The sequence below is a fragment of the Cariama cristata genome, unplaced genomic scaffold, assembly GCF_000690535.1.
Source record: "Cariama cristata isolate BGI_N322 unplaced genomic scaffold, ASM69053v1 scaffold2107, whole genome shotgun sequence".
Taxonomy (NCBI): domain Eukaryota; kingdom Metazoa; phylum Chordata; class Aves; order Cariamiformes; family Cariamidae; genus Cariama; species Cariama cristata.
Genome location: NW_009625861.1, coordinates 5,640 through 26,136, shown reverse-complemented (window position 1 = coordinate 26,136; position 20,497 = coordinate 5,640). Strand labels below are relative to the sequence as shown.

Sequence of the window (20,497 nt, the reverse complement as noted above, 5' to 3'; positions counted from 1 at the left end):
GCCTGTGTTCTAAAATCATTTTTTTTTTTTTTAATGGCTGTGCAATTGACTGTTTAAAATTTAAGTTTTGGTCAGGCAAGGATATAGAATAGTGAACAATTTTTCCATCATTCTAAAAATGTGGGATGAGACTCCCTTCCTTCAAATTGGATTTTGAAGTGAAATTTGTGAGTTGTGCTTAATCTGTCCGTAGATGCGCTGCTTTTTGCAGATGAGTTGCTTTTATCTTTCTTCCAGAGGAGATGACTGTTCAATGTACTTTTAATGCTTGGCAGCAGCAAATCTATGGTGGTGCTTGCTATTTATCTGTCGGGCACTTATGTTACAAGCAGTCTGCTGCCTCAGTAAAAACTTACTATTGAATTTATACTTCATTTTAGAATAATATATATGGACTTTTTCAGGTAACATTTTATCAAAGTTCTTGTTACAAGGTATTAAGTAACTAAAAGATATAATGCAAAAAACCATAACCCCTGTAGTTTTCATTTACATTACTTAATTTCTAATACATAGACAATAAAGAGGCCTTTCTAAGTTGATACTCAATAACATTCTGGAAAAAAAGCTTTCTTGTCTTATAATGGACAGGTTATTTTTAGAAGGGTCATGTTCAAGGACATTAAGCCCAGTTTTCATCTTGTAGCTTGCTGGTTATTATACAATTTTAGGAAAACAATTCACAAAATGTGAAATATTAAAGTACAAAAAGAATTAAAGTAAAATTTAGTATTTTTTCTAATTCAGTTTTGACAACTTGAAAATTCCATCTTGTTCACTTTTTATATCAAGGTACTGAGTTTAATAATCGTAGTCGTCCTTTCTCCTTACTTACCTATTCCTTTCCTTTTTTAAATATATTGATACAATCATCTGACCGAAGTTAAAAATGTAATTTTTATGAATGTAGAGCTCTGCAGAGTTTAACTATTTAAATTATTGGGGGGACACTTGACATACTGTAGCCCTCCCCTCCTTTTTTTTCTTTTTCATAAAAGGGAAATTACTGGGTTGCATTGTAGAGATTCTGTATGGAATGTGTTGTACTAGAACAGAGCCATATGAATAGTTTTGAATACTGCTTTTTATAAAAAGATCTAATTTGACTGAAAAAATAATGTCAGAAAAAATTTTTTTGTGTCTTTCTCCTTACCTTTCTTTCTCTTCCGTTTTATATTGTGCGTCCTCTAACAGGTTTTTCACATCTTCATTTATTCCTGACAATCTATGTAGAAACATAAGTGTTCTTAACACTATTCTTTCTTTTTTCCTTTTTTTCAGTTAAGTCAACGTTGCTGATTCATCAAAGCCCAACCACAGGTCTGTTTCCTACAAAGACGTATGGAGATAACAGAAGGGCAAAAGTTCATGATAGTCTTTACTGTGCTGCATGTGCCTGGGCATTAGCCCTTGCTTACAGGTGAATAACTTCTAAACTCTCTTCTCTGCCGTGTTCCAGTGTTTGTGTTATGCAGTTTTTTATGGGAATTTTTTAAAAGATGAAACTTCATCAAAAGTAGTTTTGTAAACCCATAGAGATGGTACATGTTTCCAGGTCTCAATAAAAATTTTTATGTAGTTACTAGGTTAACAAATGTCACTCTACTTTTGGTAAGTAGACATGTTTTCATATAACTTAATTTGTACCGATATTCTGAAACAGAGGAACTAATGCATGCTATTAAAAATAAAGGTTACTGGGGCAAACTGTACTCAAGGAATACCACTTCTTTTAAATGTAGTAGGAGAGTTCAGAGCAGAAGCAGTCTTGTTGCAGGTACTAGCAATCCAGGTACTCACAGGAGACTGAATCCTTGAATGCTGAGAAATGTACGGGAAATAATAGTGACTATTATCCTCGCTAGGTACAGAGGCTGGGCAATCTCTTGTTAGCTTTTCTTATTTTCTGTTTCTTCTCTTTCCACTGTTAACTCATTAGAGAAGTAGATTAGGAATTTGTCTCATGTAGTGTGACCTTAAGAACTATGGGAGAGTTACCTCCCATAATAATTTATTTGTCACTCCCTCTCCTTTAGATCAAATAACTATGGAGATTGCTTTCTGAGATTTGGTATTCCTTGTTTGCAACCTTGCTACCCCAGCCACTCGGGAAAACACAGACAGAGGTGATAGTAACTCAAATGCAGTGTTTTTGCAAAAGAAAATGATGTGTGAATATTGAATAATTTACTCTTTTTAGTAATCAGCTTCTTGTATTGAGGTAGTGATCACATTCTTGGACAAAATTCAAGTATATTTTACAGGAGAAGGGCCAGAAATAATATAAGGAGCTACTGTTGAGGTAAAGATGAACTACTTAACAGATAAAAAGTAAAAAGTTTTTAGTTTCTTTTTTGTCTCCATTTATTGCTTTAGATTCTATATCTCTGACACCAGTCTGGAAAACCAGTTATTAAAATTGTCTTCTAGGAAATGTTGTGACCAAACGATGCTTTTTGAAAGAGAAGACATAGACAGATCTGTGTTTACTTCTGGAGATGCTGTGCCCGAGATCTAATGGATTTCGAAATTTTGAGAAACTAGCAAAAATTATAAGGAATAATAAGGATTCAGAATGTGTCATTATTGCTTTCATTTCTTATATGGAAATCTTTGCATCTGTCTTTTAATTCCTCTTTCTGTTGGTGAAAAAAACATTTGAAAACAAAACCTAGAAAAAATTTAGAAGGAAGAATAAAAGGGGCAGGGGTGATTGTTTTGAATTTTCAGCAGCTCATAGAAGAGAGCATGGCATAGTGTCACCTGAGTTACTCCGTTTTTAATTTCCAATATGTAGAATCATAGAAGATGATAGGTGACACTTGTTGCAGGTTGAAGGAAGGGCAAAGTGGTAAGATAAATAGTTTGTGTTACTTCCAGTTTTGCTCAGAACAGGGCTCTTAACTTCAGGTGCTGCACATCAAATTTTCTTTGATGGGCAAAGGTTGATGGCTGAAATTAAGTGAATGGCTAATATCTGAAATGAGCCAAGATACAAGATTCATGTGAAAGGCTGCGTTATCTGCCATGTGCAGATTACTGTACTTGACTCGTGCTAGTGCTGCTGTTCACTTTCATAAAAGCTAGATTTCTTGAGAGCATGTTAAGAAAACAAACAGTGCTGTTGTGAATAGAGGAAAAATTTTGTAACATGAAAATTTCAGAGCTTTTACAGGTGCTTCTTATTGCTCTTTAGATTTATAATAAAGTTGAGACTAAATCCTACTGCTTAAAAAATTCTTAACCTATTAATTTTGCATTATCTGGTTTTATTCCTTGTGGGGTTGCTTTTCTCCCTTGTTTCAACTTTGTAAATGAAAGAATGTTTCTTGTATCTAAGATTATTATTTAAATAGCATGATTTCTGGATGTGTGTGACTTTTTTTTTTTTTTTTTTAATTTATCACTACCTTCCTAATTTTCAGTGTAGGTAGCAGAACCTCAGCATACACTACTAACATGTTAAGTATGGTGGAAAAGGATATGCTTCATTTGCAGTGTAGTTATCATCCACTTAACCTGTAACAGCTGTAAAGTGGACTGAAAAATAGCAGTGAGCATGTTATGCTGTTTTGCATATTTTGTACCAGAAACATGTTGTTGTAAGTTACAAATATGTGAGAAGACATTATTTTCACCTGGAAAGGCTCAATCAAAAATTGACAACTGGAAAAGACAGAACACATGAACGCAATGATCAAGGTTGTTTACACACAGTGCATTTCTTATAGTTAAAATAACTTGGAATTTGGCATAGTTTTTCATATATGTTTAGTAATACGGTAATTGTGAGTGTTGTTTGATTTCACAGTATAAAAATACTAAGGTATCTTGACAGACATTTCTGGACATTCAGAGTAGTTAACTTTCAGACTCCTGTATGCACAGCTGTAGTTTATCAACATCGTTAGGAAAGTGACTGCTTAATTATGAATGGCAGATACTTTGTGGAGTTAAAGAGAAAGTGCCTTTGTGTTTTGGATCTCAAGGAACACAGAACAGCGGCTTGCAATGTTATAATATCAGCAAGGATTTTTTTTTTCTTTTTAAACTTTGAAATAGGAATGTTTCTGTAAGTTGCAACAAACTAAAAAAATTTTTTTTTTTTTTTTTAATTAAGGAAGGATGGGTAGGGCTATAAATATGTTGATACGAGTATGGGCACCACTATGCAACAGTGTTAGTAAAATACTTAATATTCCAAAGCAATAATGTGTCCTTTTTTTCTTCCACTGCCCAATGCATTTCCAATTTGTTTTATGAGTTATCTCTCTTACCCAGGCGTATTGATGATGACAAGGGAAGGACTCATGAACTGGAGTATTCTGCTATAAAGTGTATGAGAGGAATTCTTTACTGCTACATGCGTCAGGCCGATAAGGTAAAACACTGTAGTGTGGACACAAGCACTCACTTAATTCTAAGGGATTAATTAACTATGAAAACTAACTTCTAAATCTAGGTAAAATTCAAAAGGGGAATATCCAGCTAAGAGCAGCTATTTCATTATTGTCAGGTCGCAGCATTGTTTTAGGATATAAAAGACATGGGCATTTTGCGAAGTAAACTGCAGAGCATACTTGAAACTTCTTTGGGATTTTTTTGCGATTATTTATCCTATTTAAATGTTAAACCATTAGTAACTGTTTTTTTTCTGATGTCTTTTTAATGCTTAAATGGAAAGACATAGAATTTCTTTTAGCTAAGGCTGGAGAGTTTTCTTTGCACTGTTAACTTAGTTATTGCATTTGCAGTTGTTCTCCTTACCTAGGTGATCATTTTGATTATTTTGCTTGATTTCTTTAGCAGCCACTTTCCAGTATTCTTTGACTCAATGATGTAAATTCAGAAGGGCAGCAATCCAAAATGAGTAAGGAAACAGGGTAATTTACTTATGTTATAATACAGTTGATATATTCAGCCTGTAATTGTCTTTTGAGTATATCCTGAATATTCTAGAATATTTAGGGCTTCTCCATATCAAAACTTAGATGTGGTGGATTAATTTTTGCGTAGTGGTTAGCAGTAATTCTACAGGTAGTTAAATATCTATTTTCCTTGTGATTATTTTAGTTTCATGTCACTGACTTTTAACTGTATTAGTAAAAATAATTTTCATGTTACCACAGAGCTTCCATCACTTCCATGCACACAATCTGAAATGTAAAGTCCTTAGGCACGTGATGTCAATAATAATAGTAATAATAAGCAAGTCAGGTGTATTGCCAGTTGTATTTATGCTGACATGGTATTTTTTTCTCAGTTTTCTTAGTCTTTTTCTTTGTAGTCTTCTATCTTTAAATAATCTTGACCTAAATTGATCTTGTTACATTTGAGCTGTTGTTTTTCTCTTTGACATGCAGTGGTTTGTTTTGAGGATGATCAGTGCAGATATGAATAATGAGCATTAAATTAACACAGGTGTCACACTGCTGACATACCGATTGTCAGGTTTTGCCTTGATTACTATAAATGCTTTTCTCTTCCTACAATGTAGTTATAAGCAGTCTCAGATACCTAACAGACATAAGTCAAATCGGACTTTATTCTGAGAGACTCTGTATATGCTGGCCTCTTGTAGAAGGAGGATATGATATTTTTTAATAATATGAATTATACATGCCCAAATGCTAAGGCATGACACTTGAATAGATGATCCTGCTTGTGACAAAAAATTGCAGGTGTTATATTCTATTGCTAATAAACATATGGATTATGACGTAAAATGTATTGAATGTATTCATGGACTAGATGTGATAACTCCACAAAATAGTATTCACTTCCTTGCTTCTGGGGCACATGGTCTATGCTGTGTCTAATTTCTTGATGGAGAAGAATACCCCATGAAGATAAGATCAGTGTTGAAAATGCGAAAAGTGAACCAGAATCTGGCAATAATGGTTAGAAAATTCGAAAACTGTTTGTTGGAGAGTGTAGCATGACTTGAGAAATTACGGAGACGGATCTTCTTTTGTTACCTCGATTCTTTTCTTTGTGAATTTGATTTCCTGTCTCTGCCCTATTAGCAGCTCTCTGACAGTCCAGATTGTTTTCTCAAATGGTTTTGTAAGGTAGTGGACGTATTGCACGACAAAAAAGAAATCAAAACTACCTTAAAACCACTATAGTTCTTATTTCACTCCTTTGTTGTTAACCTCTTGTATTAGTAATTCATCTTACTGCATTCCACCTCCATTGTAAGAGCTTCTATATCATAGAGGCTCATTCTGAGGTTCAGTGGTAGTGTCCATGAATGAACAGTCATTTGAGTCTGGGGTACTATTCTTCCTGTCTATGATCTTTATGTTTTCTTTTTAAACTATCAGCTTTACCTTCCAGTATCTGTAAACATTTTGGTGTACATCTGAATGTCGCAAACTGGGCTCACCAAAATAAGTCTTTGTTTTCCCATATACTCTTTTATACTAGGTGTTCTTAGCTCTTGCAGCTTTTCATTTGTGTCATGATCTACATGTGGCAATTTCTGAGCACTTTTCTAGGTCTATAACCCAGAAGGCTTAAAAATTATTATTATTAAAATGAAAAAGAAATTATTATTGTTATTGAAACCTTTATCACATTGTCAAATGGTACAACAGTGATGATTAAATTGTACGGATCATGATTCATAAAAATTCTTAAAACTATTGTTCCCAACGTAAGTTTTGGGCTCTTGCACTCCAGTAAGACCTTTAAACTAGGAAAGATGAGGGAGAGAGCGAGCACTCAACAGTCAAGTCAGGAAGTGGTGGATGGGGTAGGCAAGCAGAAGACCCAGGGTGATGTGAACAAAAGGCACATAGCATTAACTGAAGTGGAATTGTCCCAGGTGTACGTATGGAAATAAGGAGGTACCTATGGGACAGCATTCTGGAGAAGAAAGCTCTTGTACCCTTTCTGGGAAATCAGCATGCTTTGGTGCCTCTGGGAAATGCCCGTACACTAATGCATACAGCGTGGGGAACAAAAAGGATAAATTGGAAGTATGTGTGGAGCTCGAGGGCTATGATCTCATGGGACCACAGAGGTGTGGTAGGATAGCGCAAGTGACTGGAGCACTGTGATGGATAGATACAAGCTCTTTAGGACAGATCAGGAAGATGAGGAGAGGAGTTACCCCATATGTGAGAGAGTGACTGGAATTCATGATACTCTGGTAGGGCAAGGTGGTGAGCCAGCTGAGACCGTATGGGTCAGGATTCTGTATGTACATTTCAGATCTCTGAATTCAAGGTAGGTGTGATATGCTTCGACATGCGTTCTGCTAAGATTTCAGCTCTAGTAAAATGAGGTGGTGTTTGTCCAGAAGACGAAAGTGACTAAGCCTCTGTGGCTATCTATTACAGATCTTTTTCTGCCATGCCCAAAGAGATTAGATAGATGGGTTGAATATTTCTATTCTTTAAGTATATGTGTACTTTAAGTTTGTATGAAATAGTTTGTGATAAGTTTCAGGAACTGTTGTTTATGAGTTTTACATAGTGGTCATATCAAGAAATTTTGAAATACCAGAGTTATATAGTGATTTTGTCATTGCCAAACATACTGAAATTATTGACTTTATGTTTTGCCTTTAACTCACCTTCAGGTTCAGCAATTTAAGCAAGACCCCAAACCGTCTGATTGTCTTCATTCTGTTTTCAGTGCACACACTGGAGATGAGGTCTTCTCCCATGAGGAATATGGTCACCTTCAGGTAAAATATACATGTGCTGTAAATGAAAGTTCGGATAATTTTAAATAGTGTTATTGTTGTCTCCATTCTTTCATGATGCAGCTGTCTTAGTTTGTTTAGATTTTTGTTAGATGTATTGTACTTGATAAAATTGAAATGCCTCCTGCAATCTTTTGGTGAAAAACACAGACTCTTTTGAAATATAACTCAGCAGTGTGTTTTGGTCAGAAAGTTGCTTCTTTTTGACACTAACAGATGGCTGTCAATAAATAATCCTGGCAAAAAAATATTAAATAGTAAAGTGAAAGACTTAGTGTAATCTTACATTGACTATTATATTTTTATTAACATTCCTAGCTTAATTTTCCATAAGTCTGAGCAATTTTCATTCATAGTAAAGATTTAATGTACACTGTCAGCAGTTTTGTCTAGTTACAAATTTATTGTTCACTATTTTGTGTAGTGGTTCCTAGTCAGATTCATTGCATAATTGATTGTTTTATTATCTTTCATTGTCCAAAGTGTTAATTTACTGTTTGTTTTCTTTTTTTTTCCTTCTCTTTACCTTCAGACCCTTTTTTGCATTCATGACCTTGTTCTTTTGCATTCCATAACTCTGCGTACTCTTTTTAAATCGGAAATTGCTAGTGAAATTATTCAGAAGTGACAGTAGGTTGATAATTGTTTAATTTCATGGTGACAACATCACTTAAATAGTTTGTACAATAAATGTGTTGAATTCAGGAAACATATGTTCTGAGAAAAATGATTTGTGGAGTTATCTTAAGTTAGCATTTTGGACTTCTATGTGAAGCTTCCTGAATAGCACACCTTTAATCAATCTGCAGGAGGAGACAATAATTTTGGGACCTGGGGAGCACAGTATGATAGTTCAAAGTCTCTATTTTTTGTGCAACTCAACCCTTCCCGTAAACATGAATGCACATTCCCTTCTGTCATCAGCAAATCTGAAAAAATAGAGGGTTCTCAGCTCTGTGCAGACAACAGAAAACAGAGTAACTGACGTGGTTCAGTTGGGAAGAATGGAGTATATTATATAGCTGGTCTGCCGTTACTGCTGTACTTGGTGCTTTTCAGAGTCAGCGGTCTTTAAATCTTTTGGAATTTTTAGAATTTGGACCTTATTCTTAATCTCCTATGTTTCAGATAAGAATCCAATTTTTTGTTATAGATGGTTTCTCTAGATTTCATATACTGAGATTGTGGGTTTATAGCTCTGAAGCAAGTTATTCTGACAAACTTACTTTCTCTATTGAAGTTGTACAAATTCTCAATTATACTAGAATTCTGTGTAACAAAAGCCATTTTCTTTGATTCATTAATAAATTGCCATTATGATGCTCATCTGTACAGCTGCTGAAGATAATTACTATTAATAATACATGCTATGTACAGCTACAAAAGAAAACAGTTTTTCACAAATATAATAATATCTGAATGTTGTAATTATACTTCTGTCAGTTGATAAAATTCCAGTTAGGGATAAAGTGATTTGCTTTTTAGATGTGCTGTGTACTGTTCAATATATTACTTACCTTATTGGTGCTCTGCTTGCTAATAAATTGTCATATATGTAAACGTGAAACAGATTGTGACTAAACTGATTGCCTGTGGGTCAAAGCAGTAGGCCTAAGCAAAAACATTTTAATATCATAGTTTAAAATAATTTTTAAAATGATACTGCAGTGGAAGTTGTAGAGGACAATGCTTGTTGGTGTCATTTCTTCCTATTGATTGTTTTGACATAATTACATCTGAGAATATTGGTAGATTAGGATAATATTTTTTGAAGAACCAAAACTGTGTTATAGTGAGCCCATCTTTGTGAGTGAGTAATATCACATTTAGATTATTTGTTTATTTGATTACAATAAACAAAGTTAATTATAGTTTCCTTTCTGTCTGTTTACTTCAGATAAATGCTGTGTCGTTATTTCTCCTCTATTTGGTTGAGATGATCTCTTCAGGGCTGCAGATTATCTACAACACAGATGAGGTACAAATTGATTTCCAATGTTAAAACACATACTTTAAGTTGTTGTTTTGTTTGTTTTTTCCTTGGTTTTATTTAATTACCAACTGTAAAATAATTGTTCTGGAAGTACACTACAGATATTCTCCACTTTTAATGGAAGTCAGAAAAGATAAATAGAATGAATGGATAGTGAAATAAATTAATAGCTAATAAATTGTTAGATATGCAAGGATGAATGTAACATGACATTGAAAACTTTTATAGTTCCCTGCTATTTCTGAAAGGTACAAGGTCAAGAATTAAAAGGTCTGTTCTTCTCATTTTTCACCTTATTTCAAACTGTCAGTCAGTGCATGCTGTCCAGTGGAATTTCAATATAATAAATAATAGGGTTAATCTTCTGGAACGCTGAAGGACTTTCTTCAAATACATAGTGTTAAGAACTTATGCCATATCTTTAATTGAAAAGAAAACAAATTTCTGTCATGGTGAGAGATGTTTGTAAGATTATTAACTATTCTGTAAATAAGATAATAATAGCCACCATGGCCTTGACTTGAAGACAAGTCATAGAATCATAGAATGGTTTGGGATGGAAGGGACCTTAAACATCATCTACTTCCAACCGCTCTGATATGGGCAGGCATACCTTCCACTAGACCAGGTTGGTCAAAGCCCCATCCAACCTGGCATTGAACACTTCCAGGGATGGGGCATCCACAGCCTCTCTGGGCACTCTGGTCCAGTGCCTCACCACCCTCACTGTGAAGAATTTCTTCCTAATACCTAATCTAAATCTTCCCTCTTCCAGTTTAAAGCCATTACTCCTTGTCCTGTCATGACCTGCCCTTGTAAAAAGTCCCTCCCCAGCTTTCTTGTAGGCCCCTTTAGGTACGGGAAGGCTGCTCTAAGGTCTACTCAGAACCTTATCTTCTTCAGACTGAACAATCCCAACTCTCTGAGCCTGTCTCCATAGGAGAGGTACTCCAACCCTCTGATCATCTTTGTGGCCTCCTCTGGACTTGCACCAACAGGTCCATGTCCTTGTGCTGGAGGCCCCAGAGCTGAAGGCAGTACTGCATGGGGGGGTCTCACCAGAGCGGAGCGGAGGGGGAGAATCCCCTCCCTTGACCTGCTGGTCACGCTGCTGGTCATGTCAGGACAACCTGCTGTCCTGCTCTCTAAAATGAGGTTATGTTTTGAGACAGGAGTGGCTAGCACAGATTTCCCACCCCCTCCAGTTTTCTTAATCTGGATTTATTTACATTTACTCTGGTCTGTTTAATAGCTGGTGCTGTATTGCCTTAAAAAGCTTAAATGCACTTACAGTACTACCACTTTTAACAGAGATTTTTTCCAGTAATAGTGTATTTCCATTATATTTCTAAAACATACATCTTCATTAATGTTTTTTTTTTAGATAATGAGAAAACTAAGTGATGCAACTTGTCTCCTCTCTCGCTTAGTTAGCTCATATGATAGGTCTATATTATTTTCTCTGAATTGCCTTTATGTCTGTAACGAGGCAAATGTATATAATTATGCATTTACTTAGCTTGACTTGTAATTTATATTATTGTCCAGATGTTTGCATTTAGTTAGAGAATCTGCAGAAGAAGTAGACTCTCCAGTCAGTGGATATTCTCCACTTCAATGTCAGGATGTAGTTTTCATTGCAACCATACCCTAGAATCTGTGGACTATGGAGATTTATACTAAGATTATCTTACCACAAACCTGTGCATTCTATTAGTCTCTGTATAGATTCAACAATGGAATATATTCTCAGATCTTATGAGCACCACATAATTATGGTACTTCCAGGTTTTCCTGTGTGTCTACATAATATTCAGCATAGTGGCATTGACAGCACTGTGGATGTGGCAATCTGCTACCCAAACATCAAATGGAATTTTCTTTCCAATGGTATTGCAAGATGTATTTAGTCTCTTTCCTTTCGTAGAGAGAGGATTTTGAACCAGTGCTAGCACAGTGGAAGGTGCTGGCAGATGGTTGATATTTGGCAAGCTGTCTGCATGAATATGTTTGTACACAGAACTCTTGGCTTAGGAGGCAATTGTTGTATACTAGGCTGCTTGGTGTCAGGCATGGCAGCAAGCAATGAGTTACACTCTAGTTGCATCTGTTTGCAGCTGAAAAATTAATTTAGTTGCATCTTTGCATCCATAAGAAAGAGAACAGTACATGATTGTGCAAGTGAATGAATTTGAGAGCAGTGGTCTACACATAAAACAGAGTAATGCTAGTATTTGCAGTCATATGTGCTGCATGTGTATTCTTTATTAGACCTGGCTCTCCACATGCCTGAATTCTGGATAAATAAGCTTAACACACACAATCCATAATTTCTGTAAGTGCTTTAGCATGGACTTGGTTATACTATTTGTATGCCCGTGATATGAATGGTTGTTCTCTGAAGATTTTGGTTTGCAACCCGTTATCTGCTGCCTTTTGTCTGTAAATCTGCTATTTGGAAACCCTTAGTCCTATAAAATATCTGTAGTTGACCATTTTTTTTCTCGTGTTCTGAATATCATCGCTGGTACAAAGTCCTTGGTAAGGTTATGTATTTCTGTGTGGTGCTTTTTGCTTCTTCATTTAGCTAATGCATCTAAATTTCAGTTAATGATAGAAATAGGAGAAGCCACACTCTTAATCACTGGGTGTTCTACCTTCATTCAGAGAAAGTTCATTTTAATACAACCAAATGCTAAATTACAGGGATGAATAATACTGGGCATATCTAAAGAGTGGGACAGTCTGTTTCCTTGAAAGTACTAACTATGAAAAGATTTAGTGTACAGATAGTTAGTACATAAGCACCCCATAGTGAAATTTTAGCAAAAACATAATAGAGAGAGAGACAAGTAAGTATAGAATTATATATATTGCTGGTGGACTGGTATTAGCACGAAGGGTGTAACTGAAATAGTAACTTTTTTTAAGATTTAAAGAAAAATGGAGAGAAAAAGACAAATGGAGATATACAGGTAAATTAAAATGGAAGCAAATACCTTTCAGTAAAAGGTTTGTTTTTTATCTTATAGCTCACTGGAAAAAGAAAATATCACTTGACCATAATAAAATGGGTCCTCCTCTGTAGTCCCCCAATATGATTGTGTTTATAGCCATTGCAATATTCTCTTTTCCCGCAGAATCCCTAGAATAATTTGGATGGGAGGAGGTGAAATCCCTGCTTTGGTGGATGAATCAGTGTAAATCTTGTGTTTGTGGTTAAATTTCCTGGAAGTTCTAATCTGTGGACTCTTTGATATGAACTGTAAAATTTATCATCAATTTAACTTTTCTACGATCGAGCAACTCCAAATGTCTCTTTCAACAGTGTAAATGAGGAAAAAGCATCTGCTTAAATGAGACCCCAGCTATAGTTAAATACCCTTAAAATACCTTAAATACCTTAAAATACGCTTAAATACCATAGTATCGTGTTAAAACGTGTTGATCCGAGAGGAAGTTTTAATTATATTAAATTGGTTCAGAGTTTTATTTGTGTTTATAAAGGAGTGTGTTTGAATCTGCATAAGAATGTATTATCTGGAGCTAATATAATAAAACTTTGGCATATCAATTCTCTTAAAATGAATTAAGAAACACCACCAAGATTTCTGTGTTCTAATCTTGTAGGATTTCATTTCTTTTGCTCTCTGATCTTGTTTTTAGGACAAATCTTTTTTAAAAGATCAAAATACCACCTTTTTGGAGCTCTTCAAATATGTGTGTTAAATATGAAATAATTTTTATCCCTGGCTTTGTAGGAACTTTTGCATAAGTCACATCATCCCTTAATTTGGGACAGATTAAAAACTGATTTTAAAGAGAATATCTGAATTTGGGAAGATTATTCTCTGGGGAAAAAACAAAACAAAACAGATGGAAGGCACAATTACCGTGGCTGAGAAAAAACAACTTGATCTTTTTTTTGAAAAAATGAACAAAAGAAAATATGCGTTCATTTTCCTTCATTCACTTTTCTTTCTTTCTTTCTTTCCTATAGGTGTCCTTCATTCAAAATCTTGTGTTTTGTGTGGAAAGAGCCTATCGTGTACCAGATTTTGGTGTCTGGGAAAGAGGAAGTAAATACAACAATGGCAGTCCAGAGCTACATTCAAGGTAGGTGCGCAGATGTAGCTCTTTTGGTCAAAGCAAGTAAATGTGATATGAATAAAAAACATGGAGCGAGTTAAAAATAATAATGCATTAAAACACTGTTTGAACTAAATTAAGATTCTCTAAAGACCAGGAGATGTATTTTGAGAAAGTGTGAAGCATAATTTCATCATCATATGCATGCTGAAATAACCATATAGATGCTATTTGAGTATTCAGATTCCAATGATTATGTGCAGCTGCATGCATATAATTCTGAAAATTGTGTTCAGAACAGTCACTCTTGAGGTGTGTGCAGCAGATTGGAATATTTAGGAATATTCTGATGTAAGAAGGTGTTGAATCATGAGTCTAGATTTTCTCATCTCCACCATTCTGGGAGGAAGATACTGGACACTGTGGAGGATAGCCTAGTGCACAAGTTATTTTCCAGGTTCTCCAGTTGCTACAAGTAACTGGGCATTCTTACCCCTGTCCCATGAGACAGTTAGGAATGTTCTTAACATTTTAATATTAGAGTGGTCCAGTTTACTTCAGTGGAATTTCTCACATGCTGTCTATCCTAAAAGATCAAATTTGTAATCTGACAACTTGCTTTTTCTAGCTTTACTATTGTTTTCTTCACTTTTTGACTTCTGAGGTTTTATTAATCATAAAAGTAGCTATAGCTTGGATATCTTAGGATTTTTAAAATATCATTGATCATCATAATTAGCATGGGCTTGCAAATAATACATGTGTTTCTTCCAGTCTTTGATGTTGCCAAATGAATCTGTGTTCTCATTTCAGAATGAAATAATTTTTCTTAGTTCACATACAGGCATGTATTTTAAGCTTTTGCAGCAAAAAAATTAATTTAGGTGTGGGGTTTTTAGGGCTTTTGTAGAGCTTTAGTACCAGTACGAGAACTGAAAACTCCGAGTTGTTTTTATATAGTCTGCCTGTTGTTGTGGTTTTTTTTCCCTTCCTCCTGTGTCTGTAAAATTGGCAAATGCCAGACTACATGAGCATTCACTGAGAGAATCGTATACTTCCTTCCTCATCTCACCTCGTACAAATTCACAAAAGGAACACTGAAACTCTTGTGTCTCCTCTTGTTTGCAGCATTGTGGTTATTCAGTATGTGAATTTCCTCTGGGGAAAGCTGAGTGTCTGTTAACCAGATGGAAATGGGCATGTTGTCTTGTCTTAATCTAGACTGACATTTATAGGTTGGTTTTCTAAGGGTGAAGTTTTGTGAGATGGATAACAGATCATTGAGCTGGCACAAAAGGAAGTACAGAGCTTTTTAAGAAGTAGACTTTGGTCATCAGAAACAGGTGATGCCCCTATTTGCCATTCCTTGTGTGCATGTTGATACTCTGCTTCACTGTAGGAAGCCAGTAGACAATTTCCCTTGTTCTCATAAATCAGAAAAAATGGAAGAGGAACATGCATGAAAAGATTTATTTAGATATTATTGAGGAAAGGCCTGGGAGAGTATATTCTCTATACTTTGTTATGCTCCTGTTGTAGTATATCTACCTAAGAGAGCTCTAAAATTTTTAAAAAAAAATTCAAGAAGTGATTATAACTAATCAGGGCTAGTCATTAATGATGTATGTCTGTCTTCAGTGATTATGGACTCCAAGACAGTCACTCAAGTTTCAGTATTAAGTATGCTGTACTCCTGGCACTTAAAACTCACACTTCAAGTCTACATACACTGTGTGTTTGCTTTCAGAATTAGAAGTTAATTTTTGTCTTTTATTGAAACAGGCTTTGTTTGTAAAGAAGATATTATGTAATATGAAGTCCATGAATAGTAACTGCAAATTATGGCCTGTGTTAGAAGATGCAGATGTTTTAAGTCTTCACACAGACTTGGTATTCTATCTTAGTACAGTTCAAAACACTTCTAATAAATGATAAATAGCAAAACACTCTGTGGATCAGGTCTTCCTTGATGTATGCAAATTGATGTCTTTGACTGGTTCAAAGGCAAGATTTGTAACAGCCTTTATTATAGCATAATCCCCTTCCCATACAGCTGAACTTCTGAAAAATTAATTTGTCCTATAACTATTTGATCAAGCTGTTCTCCAGGCATCTGCTGAGTACCTCTGCAAAATGTCTTTGACATCTCCCACATGTACTGTGAGAGTAATGAAGTTGCTGAAGTGTAGTATCTTCATATTCCAAATCTAAGACTGTAGAGCCGCAATCTTGCTCTTCTCTGTAGTGTAGGTATTATATTGCTATAGTGCTGTCCTTCTTTGTTCTATTTTGTTTTGTCTAGTTATGAAATTTTTTCTTCTATGGGATTGGTTTTTGTTTTGTTGTTAGCGGTTTTTTTTAACATGCCTTGTGGTGTTTCATGTTGCAGTTGAACTGCACAGTTCTTGGATGGAGGCAAGAAACTGTGAATGGGAGAATTAAGGATGTATATGCTTTAAGGTGTGTTTTGATTAGCAGTTGCTAAGAATATGCAAATGGTAGTGTTTGCCCTTAGATATCTTACTGAGAAGGTAAATCTAACAACTAAAGGTTACTGGGAATTATGAATGATGTTTAAGTGAATTTACTAATGCTTTTTTATCAAACTGTAAGTGTAATTTGTCTAGGTTAGTCTCAGCTTCCCCTGCCCCAAATGTGGATCAAGGTCAAATGTTACCCATAGTGTTACGATTGCAAGACTGCCCTGATAATCTGTGACAAATCACAATAATCAGCTGCTACAGTATGGCCTACAGATTGCACCTGGGGAGGTTCAGTATGGACATTAAGAAGAAACCTTTTTACTTGAAGTACAGTGAAGCACCAGAGCAGGATATTCAAAAGAAGTTACGGTATCTCCGTCCTTGGAGGCTTTTGAGACTTGTCTAGGTGAGGCTATTGTTTAGTTGAATCAATCTTGGTTATTGTATCTGGCTTCAAGTAAGATTTCGTATTGGGCTAAATGAGTTCCATATGTCCCTTCCAACCAAAAACTTTATGATCCTGTGAACTTTTCAGAGGAATATTTAAAGAGAGTTTGGATTAGGCTCTGTTTTGGGACCATCTCCAAGTACGCATCTTTTTCTCTGTGAATAGAATCCAACAGGTTAACACAGCATGTTCATAGTGGGTTGCTGAGTGGAGGAAGGAACATACTTATTAAAATATGTTTTGCCTTTAATTCATACTGTTAAAACAGTCCATTTTTCCCATTATTAAATTGTAGAGTGTGAAGAATGTATTTTCTGTAGAAAGGCATGAGCATAATATTTATTATGAAACCTCTTTTCTAATTTGCGCAACAGGAAGGTATTAATCAGTAGGAATGAAACAAGTGTCTGAAGTGTGATCATAGTTATGAAGAGTGTTATGTTGTGTGATTCAGTCTTTGAAAGACATACTTGATACTACAGCTATTCACTTTTTTTTCTTTTAAAAGGGTCTGCCTCCTGTCAGTTACCAATGAAACTTCTAGTAATCTAAGCAATTCTTGTGTGTATGGTGAAGGAAATGCTTGATATACCATTGTAATGTGAAGAAATATTACATGATGGGGGAAAGAATGCAGTATTTTAGTGCTGAGACATATTTTCATTTGCAAGTAATATTTGTGAGACTACTGAAGTCTCCAGGGACTTTGAATAACTAGAGGTAGAAAAATACTGATAAATTACAGTAAGTATTATTCTTACCGTAGAATAATGACTGAGTATGTAAAATATAAATGATATCAAGGAAGGAATCTGTATTTGTCTTCAAGTTTTTTCAAGCAGTGTCATCCTATTTTGTAGATCAAGTGAGTAGTTTTACGTTATCTGAATACCAGCGGTTGTTGCTGTTTAACAACTATTACTTCTCTGCCTTTTGTCAGCAACTTTTTTTCCCCACTCTGAAAATACCCAATTGTTGGTATTAGAAGTGTTATTTGGAAAGGAAAAGAAGAATGTAAGATTTTAACATGTGATACAGATCCCAGTATGTGGGATTTCTCTGATTTTCATTTTCTATGATTTCATAATAATCAAATAATAGATCAATTATTATTTGATAATAATAAAATAATAATCAGTTCGATAATAATACTTAACTCCTATGAAAAGTTCTGTTCTGAGTCATCATGCCAATTTGTGTAATCAATTGCTAGGTGATAATTAAAATAGAGCAATGGTTAGAACAATTACATTTTTGTTTAGGTATTTGAAACAAAGCCAGAAAAAGAATTATGTTCACAACACTTCTGAGTTCAGTTTATTCCTTCGTCACATTCTCCAGTACCCAAAGCTTTCATCAGCAGAAGATGCTGAAACTGAGGGATTTTACCACTGTTTGATGGCAGCTCCTCAGAGCAGAACTTAGTTAACCTAGTCAGCTTTCTCTTGTTGAACCAATTAGAATTAAATCCCATGAGTACTATTTCTGGCACTGTTTCAGAAGGAAAGATGCAGGTTTATAAACCTGTTGATAATAGTTAAAAAGAATGATAGAGTCTGAAATCAATGTCTAAAGTATTTCTAATGTTAAAACCAACCCAGGTAAAACAGTAGTTAAAGTAAACAAATTTCATAAGTCTGCACTGAATTTTTTTCATTAATTTCAGTATCTTCTGTGTAATCATAATTGGCTCCCATCTTGAAAATACAGATTAATTATTAAACATTTGAAGTTTTATATTTTACATGAGTAAACAGTACAAATGAGTTTATTTACAGTAAGGTAAAACGTCTTCTCTGATCCCAAAATGCTGCCTGGAGTATAGAAGGATTAAAGTTAAAACGCAGTCCCTGGTTGCAGTTGTCTGACAATTTGGTTGCTATAGTTTTTTTGGGCCAGATAGTGCAGTTGTTTGTCAATACTATCACAGCTCCTCTTGCACAGAAGTTGGGGATTATTAGTGATTATTTTCTGAATATTTTTTCTAACTCAGTGTTGCTTCATTAATTGTTTATATGAACAAAATATCTAGGGCTGTCTTGTTCAGAAAGTACATATTCCTAACTGTTGTTAATTTTATCATTTCCCTGCAAGTGGACTGTGGCCCTCAGACCCTTAAGGATACTTAAATTCTTCACCATCATGGCTATGCTGTGCCAGCTTTGTTCTCATATTGTCTGGGCATGTGGATCCTCTGACAAACTGGGTGGGGTTTTTTTCATTCCTTGTTTGGCAGTACTGCGTCATTTTTATCCCAAATGAAAGTTGGCAAGAAGAAGGAAAGATTGGTCAGCCAAGTGGATAATCAGTTTTAGAGAAAAAGGGAGTTAAACTTTTAACACTTTTTTTTTTCCTTTTTTTTAGAGGTTATTTCAAGAAATTACTGTGCCAATAAATAAACTGTTAAATTAATTGGTATGTTCTGTTTTCTCCAGACTTTTCCCAGTTCTTAAAACTTCAGACTTTTCAGGCATCTATATACAGCAGTGTAGCTGTGTTGCTGTTGTTGGTTTTGTTTGGTTTTGTTGTTTGAGGTTTTTTTGGGAGGGAGGGGGTTGGTTTGTGTGTGTTTGCTTTTGTTTTTCTCCAAATTTGTGTATTGCATCTGAATGGTTGTTAGCTGAGGACAGTGTCAACAACTTCCTCTCCCTTATAGGGAAAGGCTTTATGGAAAGATGAACCTTTCAGTTCTTCTTTTTACTGATTTTTATCTTGCTAAGGTTGGGCACTTTCTTCCTGCAACGTTGATGTGTGTCCTTGTACTATGTTCTGTCACTTTTGTTTACCCTTATGGTCTTTTTTTTAACTCTGAATCTTTTGTCATGTCAGCTTGATTCATTCTGCTTTTTCCTTTTTCGATCTTCTGCTGTATGTCTTCAGCTTTGTTAACTTTTAAAGATAACAAGGAAGACATCTATACTTTACTGATATTCTGCTATCTTCCTTTGCTATTGTTTCATTTATTGTCATTGTTTGACTAAGAATATTTCAAGTTAATTGGAAGCTACTTGGAAAGTAGAGCTCCTATCTAAAGGAATGGGCAGTTACAGAGAAAGATGAAACTTCATTCTGAAGGAGGAGCTTCAAAACCGGGACAGACATTTAGGGACATGGGGTGTCAGTGAAGTCAATCAATCGCTGTTGTAGTTTATACAGAAATGAAGCAGAGACGGATAAAGGTGCATTGGCCAGAGGCACTGTAGTTAAGTGGAGACAAAGGCATAATTTAAAGTTTTATGAATAAAGTTGGAAGAATTATGCTAGACTTTGTTTTGCTGGATGCTCTGAATCTGTTTTACCAGATCACCTAGGAGAATGTAAAAGGTGTTTGTTTTATTAGCTAGACTTCTGTAGTATTTCCAGTTCCTATACTTTTATGTTACCACTTAGTAAGCAGTGCAAAGTCCTTTCCCTATTTTTTTTTATTCGATAGTAGAACTGTCAGAAACCTGGTAGCATTATATATTATGTTTTTAAACTCTAGTGCTGTTGGGAACGAGCTCGTTTAATCTTTTACTTTTTGATGCTCTGTGACCTTCACATCTAGAATTTTGGAATGAATGTGCAAAAATTTAGCATTTTATGTGTATGTTAATGCTTTAGCTCCTTATTGTAGTTGACTGAACACATGTGAAGTTGGCATATCTGTAATTATGTGTTCTTTAAAACAGTATTTCAAAATTCTGCCATCTGTCATACTTCAAATTTCATAGAAACCTGTCAAATGCATGTAGAGTTCTATTAGCTTATCTTGAAGTTTTCTTTAAAAA

At 35.0% G+C, this 20,497-nt stretch overlaps 1 protein-coding gene across 1 annotated transcript in view; it reads left to right on the top strand.

The window, feature by feature from the left end:
* The window catches only part of LOC104164427 (phosphorylase b kinase regulatory subunit beta-like), a gene marked incomplete at its 3' end in the record, with an annotated part of 28,768 nt that overhangs the window by 7,373 nt on the left and 898 nt on the right, over positions 1-20,497 (top strand). Inside the window, exons 3-7 of the mRNA XM_009703754.1 lie at positions 1,282-1,420; positions 4,282-4,381; positions 7,589-7,696; positions 9,612-9,692; positions 13,708-13,823. Coding sequence (XP_009702056.1) covers positions 1,282-1,420; positions 4,282-4,381; positions 7,589-7,696; positions 9,612-9,692; positions 13,708-13,823 — 544 coding nt within the window. The remainder of the gene's footprint in view (positions 1-1,281; positions 1,421-4,281; positions 4,382-7,588; positions 7,697-9,611; positions 9,693-13,707; positions 13,824-20,497) is intronic.